Here is a 15,203-nt window from a genome sequence, read left to right on the forward strand (position 1 = left end):
GATTATTGGTTACATTGGCACACATGAATTTGACTGATAATGAGTTTTAGGTAATTGAGGGTTCAGCTAAAATCTCAGTCTTTTATGTCTTGTTTGTCTGTAGAAGATGTCTCAAGCTGAGGGACAGCAGAGAGACTTGATAAGAAGCATAGAATGCCTTCCTGCCTCTGGTCATCTTTCTTCTTTGGACCAAGACCTGTTGATGCTCAAGGCAACCTCCATGGCAACAATGAATTGCTTAAATGACTGTTTTCACATTCTCCAGCTACAGCATGCATCACAACAGAAGGGATCCTTATCTACTGGTGAGTTATGATTGCTCTGTTTTGTTTTAATTTAATACAGGAATAGAATCAAAGCCATGTATTTTATTTTCATTGATGATTCTAAGGGTAGTGTCCAACAGGGCCGCTCATCCTCCTCTAGTTCTGTTGCACTCGCAGAAGAACACACTGCTTATGCATTGGGTCTTTGGCTCCTCTTAAAATAAGCCCTGAAATGAGACAAAACATAGGAGGCAGTTCCATTGACCTGTCCCATCTTGGAAATGAGCATTTCCACTTGTTTTGGTTTTTTTTTTTAGAAACACCAAAGCCCCATTGCATAAGCAATGAGTCCCATGAGTGCACAGGCACAATAGGATACTATACTGTGCAACTATTAATAGTCTCAGGTATGCCGTTCTTCGTAATGCAAGCTCCTTTATAGAAATTACCCTGCGTTTAAGATTATGCTAGGTTTAGCCAGCTGTTCTTGTTTCAGAAGGATGTCAGATCATATGAGAAACTAACATCCATGTAAAAGCACTATGAATGGATGAGAAAATATTGCATTAGGGTTGAATCAAGATTTTGAAATAAATGAAGAATTGTAGCAAGTTGAAGACATTGGATTGCATATGGAAAACACTGTTTGTAGGAAGCATGTTTTGAATAACTGTGATATGTTAGACTCCTGATGTTCATGGAAAGCTGTTCATTACCTAATAAGCAACTTTATATAAAACGGATTCTTTTTGTGTTGGTTTGCTCCAATGGAATTAGACTGCCAAGCATGAAGGAGACAAACCAGCATATTTCACTAGGTTTTAATGACTTAAGGTGGCATTTCTATTTCTGGTAGGCTTGTGTGATGGGGTTGGGAGTGAGGTACACTGCAAAATCGTAAAGACAAGTATTCATGACTCATTTGCATAACTGAGTCTGAGAAATGTGTGAGAATTTTGATTAATTAGTCAATTAGTCATGTGGATATGCTGACATGTGTTGAAGATACTATGGACTGCCTAAATACCAAATGAGGACATACTATGTCCCTGGCAGCACAGCTTGTCATGTTGTGTGATCATGGTTAAAAAGCCACCCAAGAACGCTGCAACAGCCCATGCATTTTGACCCCTTTATTAATCACGGCAAGAAGCTACCCTGGCCGTGTTTGCATGACACAACAAGCCACGCTGCCAAGGATAGTTATATTAACCCCCTCCTGGTCTGTGCATGGTGGTTAACAAGCCACCATGGCTTATTAACCACCACCCCCAATCATGCAAACCAGGTCACTGTGTGGATGGAGCTTACAACTGAGGTTCTGCATTACATTCTTTGGTGGTGAATGAAGCATTTTTCAAGTCTTTCTATATTCAAAGCTGAATTATAAAGCAGACTTTTAAAGATCTCCTTATGCATCAGAAGTTGGTAGCACTAAGTACTGACCATATGTTCTTCTCCTTATTGAGACTAGAGCAGAAAACCTTCAATAACTCTTCTATACTTGATTTGAAAACTGAAAAGGAGTGTCTTCTCCCATATGTGACTGCTTGATTCCCAAGATAATCTTGGGATGTTCTACTCTGGTACCATGGGTGGCTACCATGGAAAGGGCCTTTTCTGTAGCAGCTCTTCTATCCATAGAATGCTTCTTCCAGGGTGATCTGTCTGGCATCTTCATTGTATTCATTTAGATGCTGGGTTAAGAAACTCTTCTTCCAGTTTGCATTCAATTTTTAATCTGTTGCTCTGATTATTAATTTTACTGCTGGCTCTTCCATATTTTTGACATTTTTAAATTTTTAATATTTTGATATTTTTATTGTATTTATTGTTTTGGTGTTTTGTTTTGTGACTGTACCATCCCAAGGGCATTTGCAAGTTGGGCGGTATATACGTTTAATAAAACAGAGCAATGATTTATATGCATAATGGGGTCGGGGGGAGAGGGGGGAAGAAACATTTAAATGTCTTCAGTACTTTGGACGCTTTGCTGCAATCAGTCTGCATTTTAGCAATGAGGTATGTTCAGTCAGTCTAGATATCTGCTGTTACTCCCCAAGGTCTGTGCATGGCCTAATACTAAGCTCAGAATCCAACACAGCAGGCAGAAGATGCCAAGTTATCAGTAATGTTTATGTCCCAGCATAACGATTCCTTTATTCAAGTTTATGTATGTGTTTCTTTTAATAGGGCTTTATTAGAGTCTACACACACTTGCCTTTGAGAACAGAATGGAACATTTTCATTATTGATGAGGAATTGTATCCATTCCGATAGAGTAGCTAGGGGGTAATTGGAGACACCAGAATCATTAAACAAATGGGTGACAGTTTTCCTAACGCTGCAGCTTTTATTTTCAAGCAACTGTTATTTATTTAACAGAGCACACCGCTGCTTCAGCTGCGCAGAGGTGTGGATTCCTCCCCCCCCCACACACACAAAAAACCCAAAAGCAGTGGCAGAAAATACATTCTTTAGTTCTAGCCTTACTTCCTAGAAGTCAATTTCAGTTTGCAATTGTTTTTCCTTAGTGGTATTGCTAGAATGTTGATGCAGCAACATGTCCGAAGGGATTATGTAACAATCCGGTCTTATTGGGTTCTTTATCTGGTGTCTGATTACACCTTTCATAACACTATCTCCTTCTCCTCCAAAGCAAGTTGTGTGTGTCGTCAATGCCCAATCACAGGCCTCATTCTAATGTTCAGAGGAGGTGGTGTTCTCCTGCTCCTACCTTTTTTTGTTGTGGCTGAGCGAGTTCAGTTGCTTTTAATCTTTTTTTTTAGGAGGAGGGGGGAGGGTAAAGCTGTCTAATGACAACGACCTTTTTTTAAAAGAAACTAAACACTTACAATATGAGCAAGTTTCAGCGTAAACACTCTTTTGCTTCAGGAACAACTATCAGTTGGTTGGAACCAAAGCTCTCCCTGCCAAACCACTTCAAAAATGGAGCAGATCAGAATTTCTCAGCAGATGAAAACAAGCCATCATCTGTCATGGAGGACCAGTCCATTTCGGATTCCAGTCAGCTAACCAGGGTAAGGTAACATGAAAGTCCCAACTCTGTGTTTTGTTTTGATTTTCCTTCGCTTTATTTAAGGAACTTCTCTGCCATCTCAGAGGCAACTAGTATTGAATCATTAAAAAAAAGCATAGTGTCTGTGTTTGACTTCAGTACAGAAGAAATAACACAGTACCATTGTAGGTAACATTTTCTACCTTGTAGCAGATTTTCTTTGATCATTAACAAGTGTAGGAGGAAGCATGGAAAATTGAGCATGAATAAAAGTAATGTTTAAATGAATTAATTTTTCAGCACAGTTAAGTACGGCTATAAAGTAATAATCAGGTTAAACAGTGAAAAACCTTCCAGGTACAAAGCAAAATCTGTCAGGAGAAAATAAGAGGGAATTTGGATATTTTTTAGCAAGAGTTTGATTCACTTAATCTAGATATAGAAAGCATTCTTAAAACTTAACAGCATGTTAGACTATTAAAGCTGTGACATGGTGGGAGATTCTATTGCAAAACTAGATTTTTAATATAAATATATATATTTGAAAGGGTATTTTTAAAAGCTTGGGAAGCCCAAATTATAAAGTTTATAAATAGAGAAATTGGTATAGATTTGTTTTTTTGTCATAACCATTTCTGACATAGGCATGATTTTCAGGAGCCCTCTTTTGAACGAAAAATTATAACGGGAGGGTTGTCAAAAAAAAAATCTTCCTCTTGCTAAAAATGAGAATTTAGAGACTGCTTACCAGCTTGATTAAAGTTATGTGTGTGTATGTTTCAATTTGAAAATTAATTCTGGAATTTCAAGGTAGTTTCTTCTTGAATCAGATTGTTCCAAACAGGAAATTGTGTGTAAATATGTGGCAGTGGAATAATGGGGGTAAGGAGTGTTAATGAACTTGTTGAAAACTCATCAGCTGTTAGCAACCGGAAGAGATAATGCAAGGGGAGAGGCTTTCCCTCTCCCTCTCCCCCCACCCCCCTGCTGCTTGCTGTTTCCATTCTGATGATTGGTATTTATAGCTTTTCTTTGCTTCTTACTCGTTACTACCATGCTATTTGCTAGGAAATGGTCTCTCCCCACTACACCCTGTTGCTCACAGCATTTGACAGCTTTATTGCTACCTGAAAAAGTTGCTGAATTGTACTTGCAGAGACCTGATGCCCAACCCCTCTTTCGGTGAAGCAGGGCTACTCCACACCCAAGCATTCCTGACTGATGAACATTGATAATAACAGGGGAGAATACAGCCTAGGACCAGAATATAGTGTGCCATGAACAGAGAGCTTGACGGAATAGGAAGGAATACAAATGCAAGGAAGTAGACAAATAAATAGGAGAACTGTTTCAGTAAGATGAAACTATGCAAGTTTAGACCAAAAAAAAATGTCCTACAACTCTCAGTATTCCCCAGCCAGCCATGCTAAGCTGGAAAATGCTGGGAATTGTAGGACATTTTTTTGTCCACATCTGCATAGGATTGCACCATAGAATACTTAAAGTGAAACTAGTCCAGCATCAGGCTTTTCAGCCATAGTTGGTTTCATCACCATTGGCTCTGCTGCCCTTGCTCCCTGCCAATATCACTAAGCCGCTTTCCGCAACAGCAGCTATCCTGAGGTGATTTACAGTAGTAAAAGTCATATAAAAACTGATATGGTAATAAAACTGCAAACATACATAAAAACAACAAGTACCAGCATTAGTCAGCATTGAGCAGAGGGTAGTTTGCCACTCTGTTGCAAGATCATGGGCATTTACTCTTTGACTACAGCCTTACGAGATTTCAGACTGCAAAGTTCAGACTATTGTGTGTTATGGGGAGAACTAGTGTGGCGAAGCTCGAACTTGCTGGCCAACTAGATCTGCTGGACACCAGCTGATAAGCCAGGCCGTATGTTCAACCAAGCAGGAAGTGTAATAAACAAATAAACAAACCAAGACAACTAGCTAGTCAGAGTTGTGGAGGAAATTCCTCAAAGTCTTATATAGTGATAAAATAAAATCTAAGCGTGCAAGTAACATCTAAGTGTGCAAATCTAAGCGTGCTAATTGGAGGCTCTAGAGGGAGGAGAGAACATAAATGGAAAGTTCTTGCATGTTTCTCAGGGCCTAGTAGAGCAGGGTGTCTGTCAGCATATAAGTTTGAGAGATAGTTCAATAGGACATGAAGACAAAGAATAAATACTTACATACTTTATGAATATCTCAAACAAGTATTGTGGAATATGGAGGGAAACAGAATTGTATGTTTGAATAATCTGTTCAAACTGTGTTGCTTCTCCAGTCAAAATAGTATCGCAAGAAGTTTGTTTTCACTGAACTGGCAAATTACTCTTTAGGAAAGTCATAGTCGCCAAGTGGTTAGGACTCTTTTCTGTGAAATTTGTTGTCTTGTCTGCCTTTGTCTTCAGCCTGCCTCTTCCACATCCAGAATAAGAGAGGTGAGACATGATACTGAATATATAATTCCCTGTGTGCCATAGGAGCTAGTAGACCTTTGAGTCTGCCAAGCTGGGTTGTCTTACTAAACTCACCTGCTGTGCTTGGCCTATAATGGTTTTATAGTTACTTGGCCCACTTAGGACAATCAGCAGTTCCTTCTGGGAAAGTAGACTGCCAGCCGAACTGCTCAGGTGAAATACTAAATATCTGCTAGCTTTGTTCAGAAACTGGAAATAAAATCCATATTTTACAGTTTACTTTTTATCACAACGTCCAGAGGGAGGAGGGGGCAAGTGAATCTCTGTAGGCTGGAAAGTGACAGCATAACAAATTACTTAGGGTGCTGGTTTTAATGAAAATAAAAGCGTTAGCTGATTAAAGTTACGGTCTGGTACATACTTGCACAGAAGTCTCATTGAACTCTTTGGAATTTAAACTACTGATTATACATGTATAAGGGCTGTTAATCAATTAAACCTTGGTGACTTGCTTGGTATCACTCGCGACAAATTATTGCTTGAGAAATGATTGATCTCCTGTAGGATTTGGGAGGATGATCAAGCTGTCATGTCTGGGAGAAAGTGGGTTTACAGTTATAACTTTTGAATTATAAATTATTCGAAGTGTCATTTGTTTTTGCTAGGAACCAGAGGAAATAAACCCAGATGAGGAACTAGAGGATACATGTGACAATAAAGAGGATGACCTTGGAGCCGTGGAAGAACAGCGTAGTGTTATCTTGCATCTCCTGTCTCAACTCAAACTTGGCATGGACTTAACAAGAGTAAGTGACTAAAACATTAATCATTCTGAAATCGAGAAGAGTGTACTTCTGTAAACTGGAGGATGACCCTGCTACATCTGGATTTCTCCAAAGAGCTTAATTAACTTGGATTTTATCAATCACACCAATAGAGGAGCAAAAAAACCACACCAACTCTCTCCCCTCCACTCTAACCTCATATTGAAGACATGCCTTCTAAATGAATTGAAACAAGCCTCTTCATTTCCTTTTGGAATCCACACATTTTAAGTGTGTTCATGAGAGAGAGAGAACATGAAATTTTCATGGTGGCTGCATTCGATTGTCATGATAACCCATTGTGGGTTATCGTGTCATCTGATGGGATATTTTTCAACCCACGATGGCTTATTTGGCCAAAATAACCCACTCTAATAACCCATGGTCTGCAGAATGGATTATTTAAATCATCATGGGTTATTGTGTCATCTGGTGGTCATGATGGATTATTTTGGCCAGCTAGACAGCTGTAGGGCAAGAATGGCAGAACCCCCTGCCGCTCTTGCACAGCAGGGTGTGATGGCTATTCGGGAGCGCAGCCAAGCCACTGCCCATACCCTCCCCGGATTCCTGACAATTGGTTAAGCTGGTTAGGGCTAATGGGAGTTGAAATCCAAAACATCTGGGGGTCACCAGGCTGGAGGATGCTGCTCTACAAGGTTTTCAGTTGTATTTGTTATCTTCTGGTTGTGTACAAGCCTTATGAAAGAGGTAATATATATAAAAAAATTAAAAGCAGCCAATCTACCACTGTCATTTATACTATGACTGCATTCTCTAAAAAGCCTTTCTTGTGTTTGTACTAGTGCTATGCACTTCAGTTACAAAAAGTATTATATGTTTCTTTCCCCATCATCTGTTTGCTTTATAGCTGAAGTTTTATGTGTCCTCGGTGTTTGAATTAATATAACTTTCTCTCCTCATTGCAGGTGGTTCTTCCCACTTTTATTTTAGAGAAACGCTCTTTGTTGGAAATGTATGCCGACTTCATGTCCCATCCAGATCTCTTCATTGCAATTTCAAGTGGCACCAGCCCCGAAGAGAGGATGATCCGCTTTGTTGAGTATTACCTCACTTCTTTTCATGAAGGTCGCAAAGGAGCAATTGCGAAAAAACCATACAATCCGATCATCGGGGAAACGTTTCACTGCTCGTGGAAGATGGCGAAGAGCCACGTGCCATCTGACACAAATAGTAACTCTTCTTCCCAGTCCCTCTCTGAGCAAGTGACTGTCTCAGAGGAGTCACAGGACCAAGCAGAGTTGGACAGTTACACAGTCAGATTTGTAGCGGAACAAGTGTCTCATCATCCTCCAGTCTCAGGGTTTTATGCAGAATGTGGAGAGAGGAAGATGTGTGTTAATGCTCATGTCTGGACAAAAAGTAAATTCCTAGGCATGTCAATAGGAGTGACTATGGTTGGAGAAGGTGAGTGAAAATGTTGTCATTGACCACCTCCCATTTGTGTAATGAATTAACTGGAAATACAAGCCTGATCGCTATGAAAGCCACTTCATATAAAACATCTTTGATGTCTTGAGGATTGCCTATACCATTCATCTTAATCCTAGCGGTGAGCAAGCTTGTCAGATACCATGGTCTATCTTGGAGATCATGAGTTGGTGACTTAGATCACAGTTGGCCAACATCTGGAGGGCCACTAGTTGCCTGGTTCGAGTATTATTTGAATATTAGTTATTACCTGGTTCGAGTATTATTTGAATATCAGAAGCAGAGATTCGGGAGACAGTACTTCATGTTGTCTATATCTGGGCTAATCCAAAGACTTGATAAATGGGATTTTTTTTTGTAAAGGCTCACATTGGTGTTTGACAAAATAATGGGTTTAGCCTATAGGGTGACCATGTAGAAAGGAGGACAGGGCTCCTGTATCTTTAACAGCTGTATTGAAAAGGGAATTTCAGCAGGTGTCATTTGTATGCATGCAACACCTGGTGAAATTCCCTCTTCATCACAACAGTTAAAGCTGCAGGAGCCCTGCCCTCTTTTGTCTCTGGTCACCCTAGTTTATCTGAATAGGAATTTCTAGTTGGCTTGAGGGTAGGATAATGAGTCCTTTTTCTTCATAGACACTGCACTTTGGGACACTGTAGAGAAGCCTTCTGCAACCTAGCGACTTCCAGGCACGTTGGAGTAAAACTTCCGTCATCCTCAGTCAGCATTGAACATGCTGGCTTGGAGTGATGGGAGTTTTAGCCCAATACATCTGGGTGGCATTTTCTAGAGGTCCACAGAGCGTTCTAGCCCCTGCCCTCGAGCAGGGAAGCTCCATGCGCTATGTATACCTAGAGAATAAGCAGACGCCTTTCCCTTCAATTCCTTTTTAACTGCCACTTCAGGAGCACAATTGGAAACTATTCCTAGAACTTGGGGCCGGGTGGGTGGGAATTCCCTTCAGCATCACTTTAAAAAAAATATATTTCCTATTTCTGGTTTGAAAATAATGACAACCTGTGAGTGATTGGAGCTGCATGGGAGCAAGCGAGCAAGCGCATGGCCGCCTGCTCACCTGCTGCCACTGCCACTTTGTTTCCAGATTCCAAAGTAACCAGGAACGCCCCACGAACAACAAACCATGGGTTAAAATTCTGTAAGAGTGCTGGGTTCTTACATCACAGAGCACAACCCAGGAACAGGGCATACCAGGGTTTCTTTGTAATCCAAAAAGAAAGTGGCAGGGGTGAACAGGAGGAAAGTAGTACGGCCACTCAGTCCCACATGACCCCAACTAGCTAAGGGTTGTTTAAGTGTAACCTGGGTCATTTTCTTTTATTTTTGCCATTTCCTTCACCATTGTTGTTGAGCTTACGTTGAAGTGCAGATCTCTTAAGTGGTGCTGTGTTGTTATGGGAAAGTCCCAATTTGAGGTCACTGTAATAAATGCTTCTGTGGATCATGAAGAAATAAGCAGAAACTTCTTGGTATTTTCAACTAAACTTTCTAATGTAGCCAGCCTCTTGTACTTGCTTCAAAATCCTGACAGCATAAGTGTTTATTTTAGAAAATACCTGGCTTCTTGCTTTGAGGATTCCAGAGATTATTGAAATGGTTAAGTAATCTTATGTCTTATATTTGAAAAGGCCTGTGGTTTTCATTTCCAGAGGGTGCCTCCATATATGGTCTCCACTTCCTGACCCTTAAGCACTTATTGATCCTAAAATCCATTGCATTCCATCCCAACTGTTTCTTCTCCACTTTTCCTTTTGCCTTTCACATTTCTGTTAATTTCAGACCTGAAACACAGAACTTCAGACACACAAATTTCTTCCTCTGGTTGTCTGTGCTTGTAACATTGGGATGGTTCACATGTCTCAGCAACCCAGAGCTTTTTTTAAAGCCCCGGCTTGCCATGAGCAAGCCAGCATGTTAGCGAACATGACATGATCGTTCCTGCTTGGCTCCTCCTGCCAGTGGGAACAGCTAAACAATACAAAGATTCTCTATCCCTGGCTTGGTTAGCAATACATCTGGCTTGTCTCGCTCCTGAAAAGCCAGAGTTGTAACCCAAGAACAAAGTCTGCGTTATGACTCTAGTTTGTTGGGGGAAGTTGCCTCTGAGAGGTGATGCGTATTCAGCACAGGACTGGCAGCATCAAAAACTAGTCTTGCTTAACATTTTGTGCAGTGGATGTATTTTTTGTAATAAAACATTGTGTGGTTGCACTTATCTGAGTTAGACAGGTAATACGTTGCTGGCATAGCAACGTACAATGGTCCATAGCTATCAAAAAGGTAGAAAATTGGGAGAGAGGAGAAGCGCCAGAGGGGTTGTTACTCTAAAACTAATTTAGCCTTCTGAGTGGAAAAATTGGGAGGTAAATCAGTGTTTTTCCCTAATGATATTTACAGGAACACTGTTCATCTAAGCAGAGTTCCTCTGCCAGTTCAAAGAAGGGGAAGCTGTTGTCATCTTTAAAATGATATCATATTTCTTGTTGGGGATGCAGAACGGGGATGGTGGTCCCTTGAAGGCCTGTAATATCACCACCTTCAAGAGGCTAAGTTTATTCGAATTTTTCTTGGTCCTCTGATTTCTGTAATTTTGGGAAGTGTGAATTGTTTCCCTTCTTGTGGTTGTAACACTTATCTCTGTCTCACAGGTATTTTAAGTCTTCTGGAACATGGAGAAGAATACACGTTTTCTCTGCCATGCGCATATGCTCGGTCAATTTTGACTGTCCCTTGGGTAGAACTGGGAGGAAAAGTCAGTGTTAATTGTGCAAAAACAGGATATTCTGCTAGTATTACTTTCCATACCAAGCCATTCTATGGTGGGAAGCTTCACCGGTAAATATTTCTTTTTGCAAGCGTTCTATGTAGTATAGGGCAAAACTTATTGTAAATCACTTTCTTATGGGAATGATGAATTTTAAATTAACCTAGGAATAGAAATGCATGTTGTATCTACTGGTTTTGCTACTAACCTCAGTAGGTCACTTCGCCTCATCATTTCTCCTGAAAGCTTGGGATCTCTTCCGGCAGGCCTACCCAGTTGAATTTTAAGATGCTTTTTAATAATGTGCTGCTTTTAATAATGTATTACTTTTAAATGTTTTAATCAATTATATGTATTTTATGGCGTTTGCATTTGTGTTGTACCCTGCCTCGATCCAGAGGGAGAGGCGGGTAACAAAGAAATAAATTATTATTATTATTATTATTATTATTATTACATGCAAAAGGAAGTTAAAACACTTTGTAAAATGCTTTTGATTCCAGCTGGAAAGTAATTTCAAGTAAAGCAACTTGTTAACAAGAAAATCTCCAGTTTTTAGTCAAAAGGGAAGGAGAGAGCAAACAACATTGAATGACTTGCCTCTCAGACGATAATAGTCTCAAAATATTACTCCACAGTGTGTTATTTCTTTAAAAACGATGGAATAAAACGTTTTATTCCATCCTTCCTCCAAGGAGATCAGGGAGGCACAAAGGTCTCCCCCAACTTCATCTTATCATAACAAACAACTCTCTGAGGTAGGTTGGACTGAGAGAGTGTAATTGGCCACAAATTGCCAAATGAGCGTTATGACTCAGCAGAGATTTGAACTTGGGGCTCCCAGTCCTAGTCTGACACTACTGGAGATACTCAGAACTTCACTTCACAATTTTTCAGGATCTAAAACCACCTTGCCCTGCTGGTTTAGAAATTTACCAAAGGTTTATTGAACTGTGACCCTTCTCAGAAAAGCGGTGGCAAGAGGGATCGAAGCTCTACTGTTGTTACTTCATCTCACAGATGTAGTATCAGAGGCAGTACACTTGTTGTTGGGGAACACGGGTGTGAGGGTGCTGTTGCACCAAGTCTTGCTTGTGGTTCCCTGGTCGACAGCTGGTTGGCCACTGTGTGAACAGAGTGCTGGACTGAATGGACCCTTGGTCTGATCCAGCGTTGCTGCTCTTCTTATGTTCTTAAGAATTTGCATTGAGTCTTTGGATTAGTATTTGTCAGAGCTTTTGCATGGCTGTAAATACAAGAGAGAAGAAATGGTGCCATAATGATCCTGCTGCTAGTTGATAGTGCTATAACAAGTAGTGTGTTACAGATTTTGGAGAGACGCTTGTTGTTAAATATCCAATCTATACTGAACAGTAATGCTGAGGCAGAAGTTGTCCTTTGACAACTTGAATAACATGATTCTCATTTGCTTGAGTTCTAATGTTAATTGCAGAGCCACATGCTTGAATCAAGGGAGTCTCTTTATGATCCCCTACATGAGATTAAGCAATGATTTTTAAAATGTGAATTGGCTGCAATATATAAAAGCCACAAGAGATAAGAGTGCAAAAGTAATCAGAGGGCTCTTAGGTTATTATTTTCATTGCTTTTGAAAAACTTTTTAAACTCACTGCATGCTAAAATATTAGAAATTATTTTTTAAAAACAGCTTTGCAAATGGATCACAAGAGGTAGTCACCCAAATCCTGCTGTACTAGGACTTGCATGTATTCCTCTGTTTTAAACATGAATAACATGGTGTGAAATGTGATCTTATATGAATGCACAGAGTGCGCTAAGCTACCTAGTTTCACATCTTACTTTTAACTGCTGTTTTTTTAGTGTCACTGGTGAGGTGAAGCAGAACGCTACCAACACTGTGGTCTGTAGAGTGCAAGGTGAATGGAATAGTATCCTTGAATTCACCTATAACAATGGGGAGACAAAATGCATGGACTTGTCAAAACTGTCTGTGACTAGGAAACGAGTACGACCCATTGAGAAACAAGGGCCATTTGAGTCCAGGTGAGAGAAGCTCTGTTATGTTTTCATAATGACCTCTTATTGGATATCTACAAAGAGAGAGCGTGTTTCAAGATCCTGGAAAATATAACACTATTTTCAATGAAGCCCAATGCGTTTTGACCTTGATATCTTCTGGGGTCTTCTTCAGGGGCTACAAATAAAGTTGCTTTTTCTCGCATTCTCTCTCTGTAGTGGATGCTTTCCTGTTTGTCTACACTCATCATTTCCTTCTACTGAATTCACTTTCAAATGGCTACAATTTTTCATTTGTGGGTTCCAACATATTATTTAAGTGAGAGGGAAAACCCTTGGGCCAGAAATGGTTGTAGGTAGATCTTTTTGTCAATGTATTTGGCTGCCACTGGTTATGGATTAATTCTGCATTAACATTAACCGGTGATCCTGGTTTGCTTTTCCTTGTGACATTGAGTGGCTTTTTTTTTTTAGCAGCTATCTGGATATATCTGCTTGGAGTATACATTACCTACCTCTGTTCATACTTACGCCTTTTTGTCCTAGACTATTTAGCAATGCTTCTTGTTTAACGAGTGTCACTAAATAATTCTCCTCCTTGATCCTATTGTGCCTATTTTGCATACAAGGAGTAATTCATGTATTTATTTATTTATTTATTTATTTATTTATTTATTTATTTATTTTATTACATTTATATACCGCCCCCCAGCCGAAGCTTTCTGGGCGGTTTACAACAATTAAAAATAGTAATCATTAAAAGTATACAAATTTTTTAAAAAACATAAAAACAGTATAAAAACAACAACAGTATCCATTTAAAACAACAATTCTGGGGTCCATTAAAAACAAACTTAACGTTATTAAATGCTGCTTAAAATGCCTGGGAGAAGAGAAAGAAGAGAAATGTAGTAATGTTTACCAAGTATATCCAGTTGCTGACAATAGAACCTTTTTTTTTGTACCAGTTCATATTTATATGGGAAATGGAGGAATTTAAGAAGTGGGTTGCGGTCCCATATGTCTTACTCTTCAGTTGGGTAACAGATACATTCTAAACTGCCTTGAAAGTGCTTTCAGCCTTCCTCTGGACTCGTGGCACTTCCTTGTGCCTTTCAGTCCCCTTTTTGTTGATCTGAGAGGAGAGAAGGAAAATAGCTGTGAATTACTGTGACATGTGAAGTAGCCACAGGTTCGGGCATCTCACTGACCTGCTGAAGACCTTGAAATCAGTTGCACTTTTTTGATTCAGGAAACTGTGGCAGCATGTGACAGAGTCCCTGAGGGAAGGGGACATTGATAAGGCAACTGAGCATAAGAAAGCACTTGAAGAACGGCAGAGAAATGAGGAGCGGCTCCGGGCTGAGACAGGCACGCCGTGGCATACTAAGTACTTTGTTAAAGATGTAAGTAACTTAACAGAAGCTGAATGCTTAAAATGCTAGCCTGCTAACCCCTAATGGAGTTGCTGCTCTGTGCTTCCCCTGGAGTAGGCTTATTAATCACTACTCTTACTTACCAACTCATGTATTGAGGACTGCTGTAAGGTATTTGGGTGATAGGGAGGTGTCTTCTAGTAGTCCATCTGGACGTATAAAAATATTATATACCTCTTTTTATTGCTTTGAATTGTGTTGTACTGTGCGTGTGCGCGTGTGCAAGACAAGAGAAAGCGGTAGAGATAGGGTGGGGTGGGGTGGTAGAGAGGGAGTGCTCTATGTTATCATGCAATATTGCAAACTCTGTCCAATTTGGGAACCGGTTTCGCCGCTTACTGACTTTTCCCATGGGTCAAAAACCTTCATAAGGAAAAAAACCCACTCTCAACAATATTATAAATTTAATGTCTCACTCATTGACCTGGTTGACGCGACTGCAAGTGTGGTTAACAAACCATGGTGGCTTGCTAACCTCGCCATGCATGCTGGCAGATTTTTCTTAATTATCTTCACTAGCGCAGCTTGGCGTGTCGTCTCAACCTGGGCAGCATGGCTTGTTTGAGAGGGCAGCAACCCGTGGCTACTTTCCCTCACTGCTATCATGTGAACCAGCCCACCCTTCCCTTTAAATACAGAGCGCTTCACAAGCTGCCTCAGATTGCCTCCTGTGTAGAAAGCCTTGACCACGTAGCTTTGATTTGGCTCCTTCTTCATAGTAATAAAAGTTAAGGAGGATTTTGAAACAGTCCCGTATGGTAGGGTCCGTATTATCCTCGTATTGCTGATGCGAGATGAGGGGGTGATGGAGGCAGAGAGTGTAACTTGTCTAATGCCCTCGTTGAGTTTGAGGCTGAGATGGGATCTGAATGACTGACTTCCTGGCTTGACTTCTAGCCAAAGTGCAGCACTAGCTCTAGTGCCGCAAGTGAAGGTCCAAAATAGGCACAGAAATCATGCTTTTTTGTTATGCATTATGGTGAGTGAAATGAATCTC

General features: G+C 40.3%; 1 protein-coding gene across 3 annotated transcripts in view; it reads left to right on the plus strand.

Moving 5' to 3' along the window:
* OSBPL11 (oxysterol binding protein like 11) overlaps positions 1-15,203 on the plus strand; it is a 53,043-nt gene that overhangs the window by 35,706 nt on the left and 2,134 nt on the right. For all 3 annotated transcript variants that reach the window (XM_063116645.1, XM_063116644.1, XM_063116646.1), the window contains 7 exons: positions 104-305; positions 3,162-3,307; positions 6,377-6,517; positions 7,465-7,963; positions 10,657-10,843; positions 12,615-12,797; positions 14,023-14,176. In XM_063116645.1, coding sequence (XP_062972715.1) covers positions 104-305; positions 3,162-3,307; positions 6,377-6,517; positions 7,465-7,963; positions 10,657-10,843; positions 12,615-12,797; positions 14,023-14,176 — 1,512 coding nt within the window. The remainder of the gene's footprint in view (positions 1-103; positions 306-3,161; positions 3,308-6,376; positions 6,518-7,464; positions 7,964-10,656; positions 10,844-12,614; positions 12,798-14,022; positions 14,177-15,203) is intronic.

Source organism: Elgaria multicarinata, chromosome 2 (assembly GCF_023053635.1).
Source record: "Elgaria multicarinata webbii isolate HBS135686 ecotype San Diego chromosome 2, rElgMul1.1.pri, whole genome shotgun sequence".
Lineage (NCBI taxonomy): Eukaryota > Metazoa > Chordata > Lepidosauria > Squamata > Anguidae > Elgaria > Elgaria multicarinata.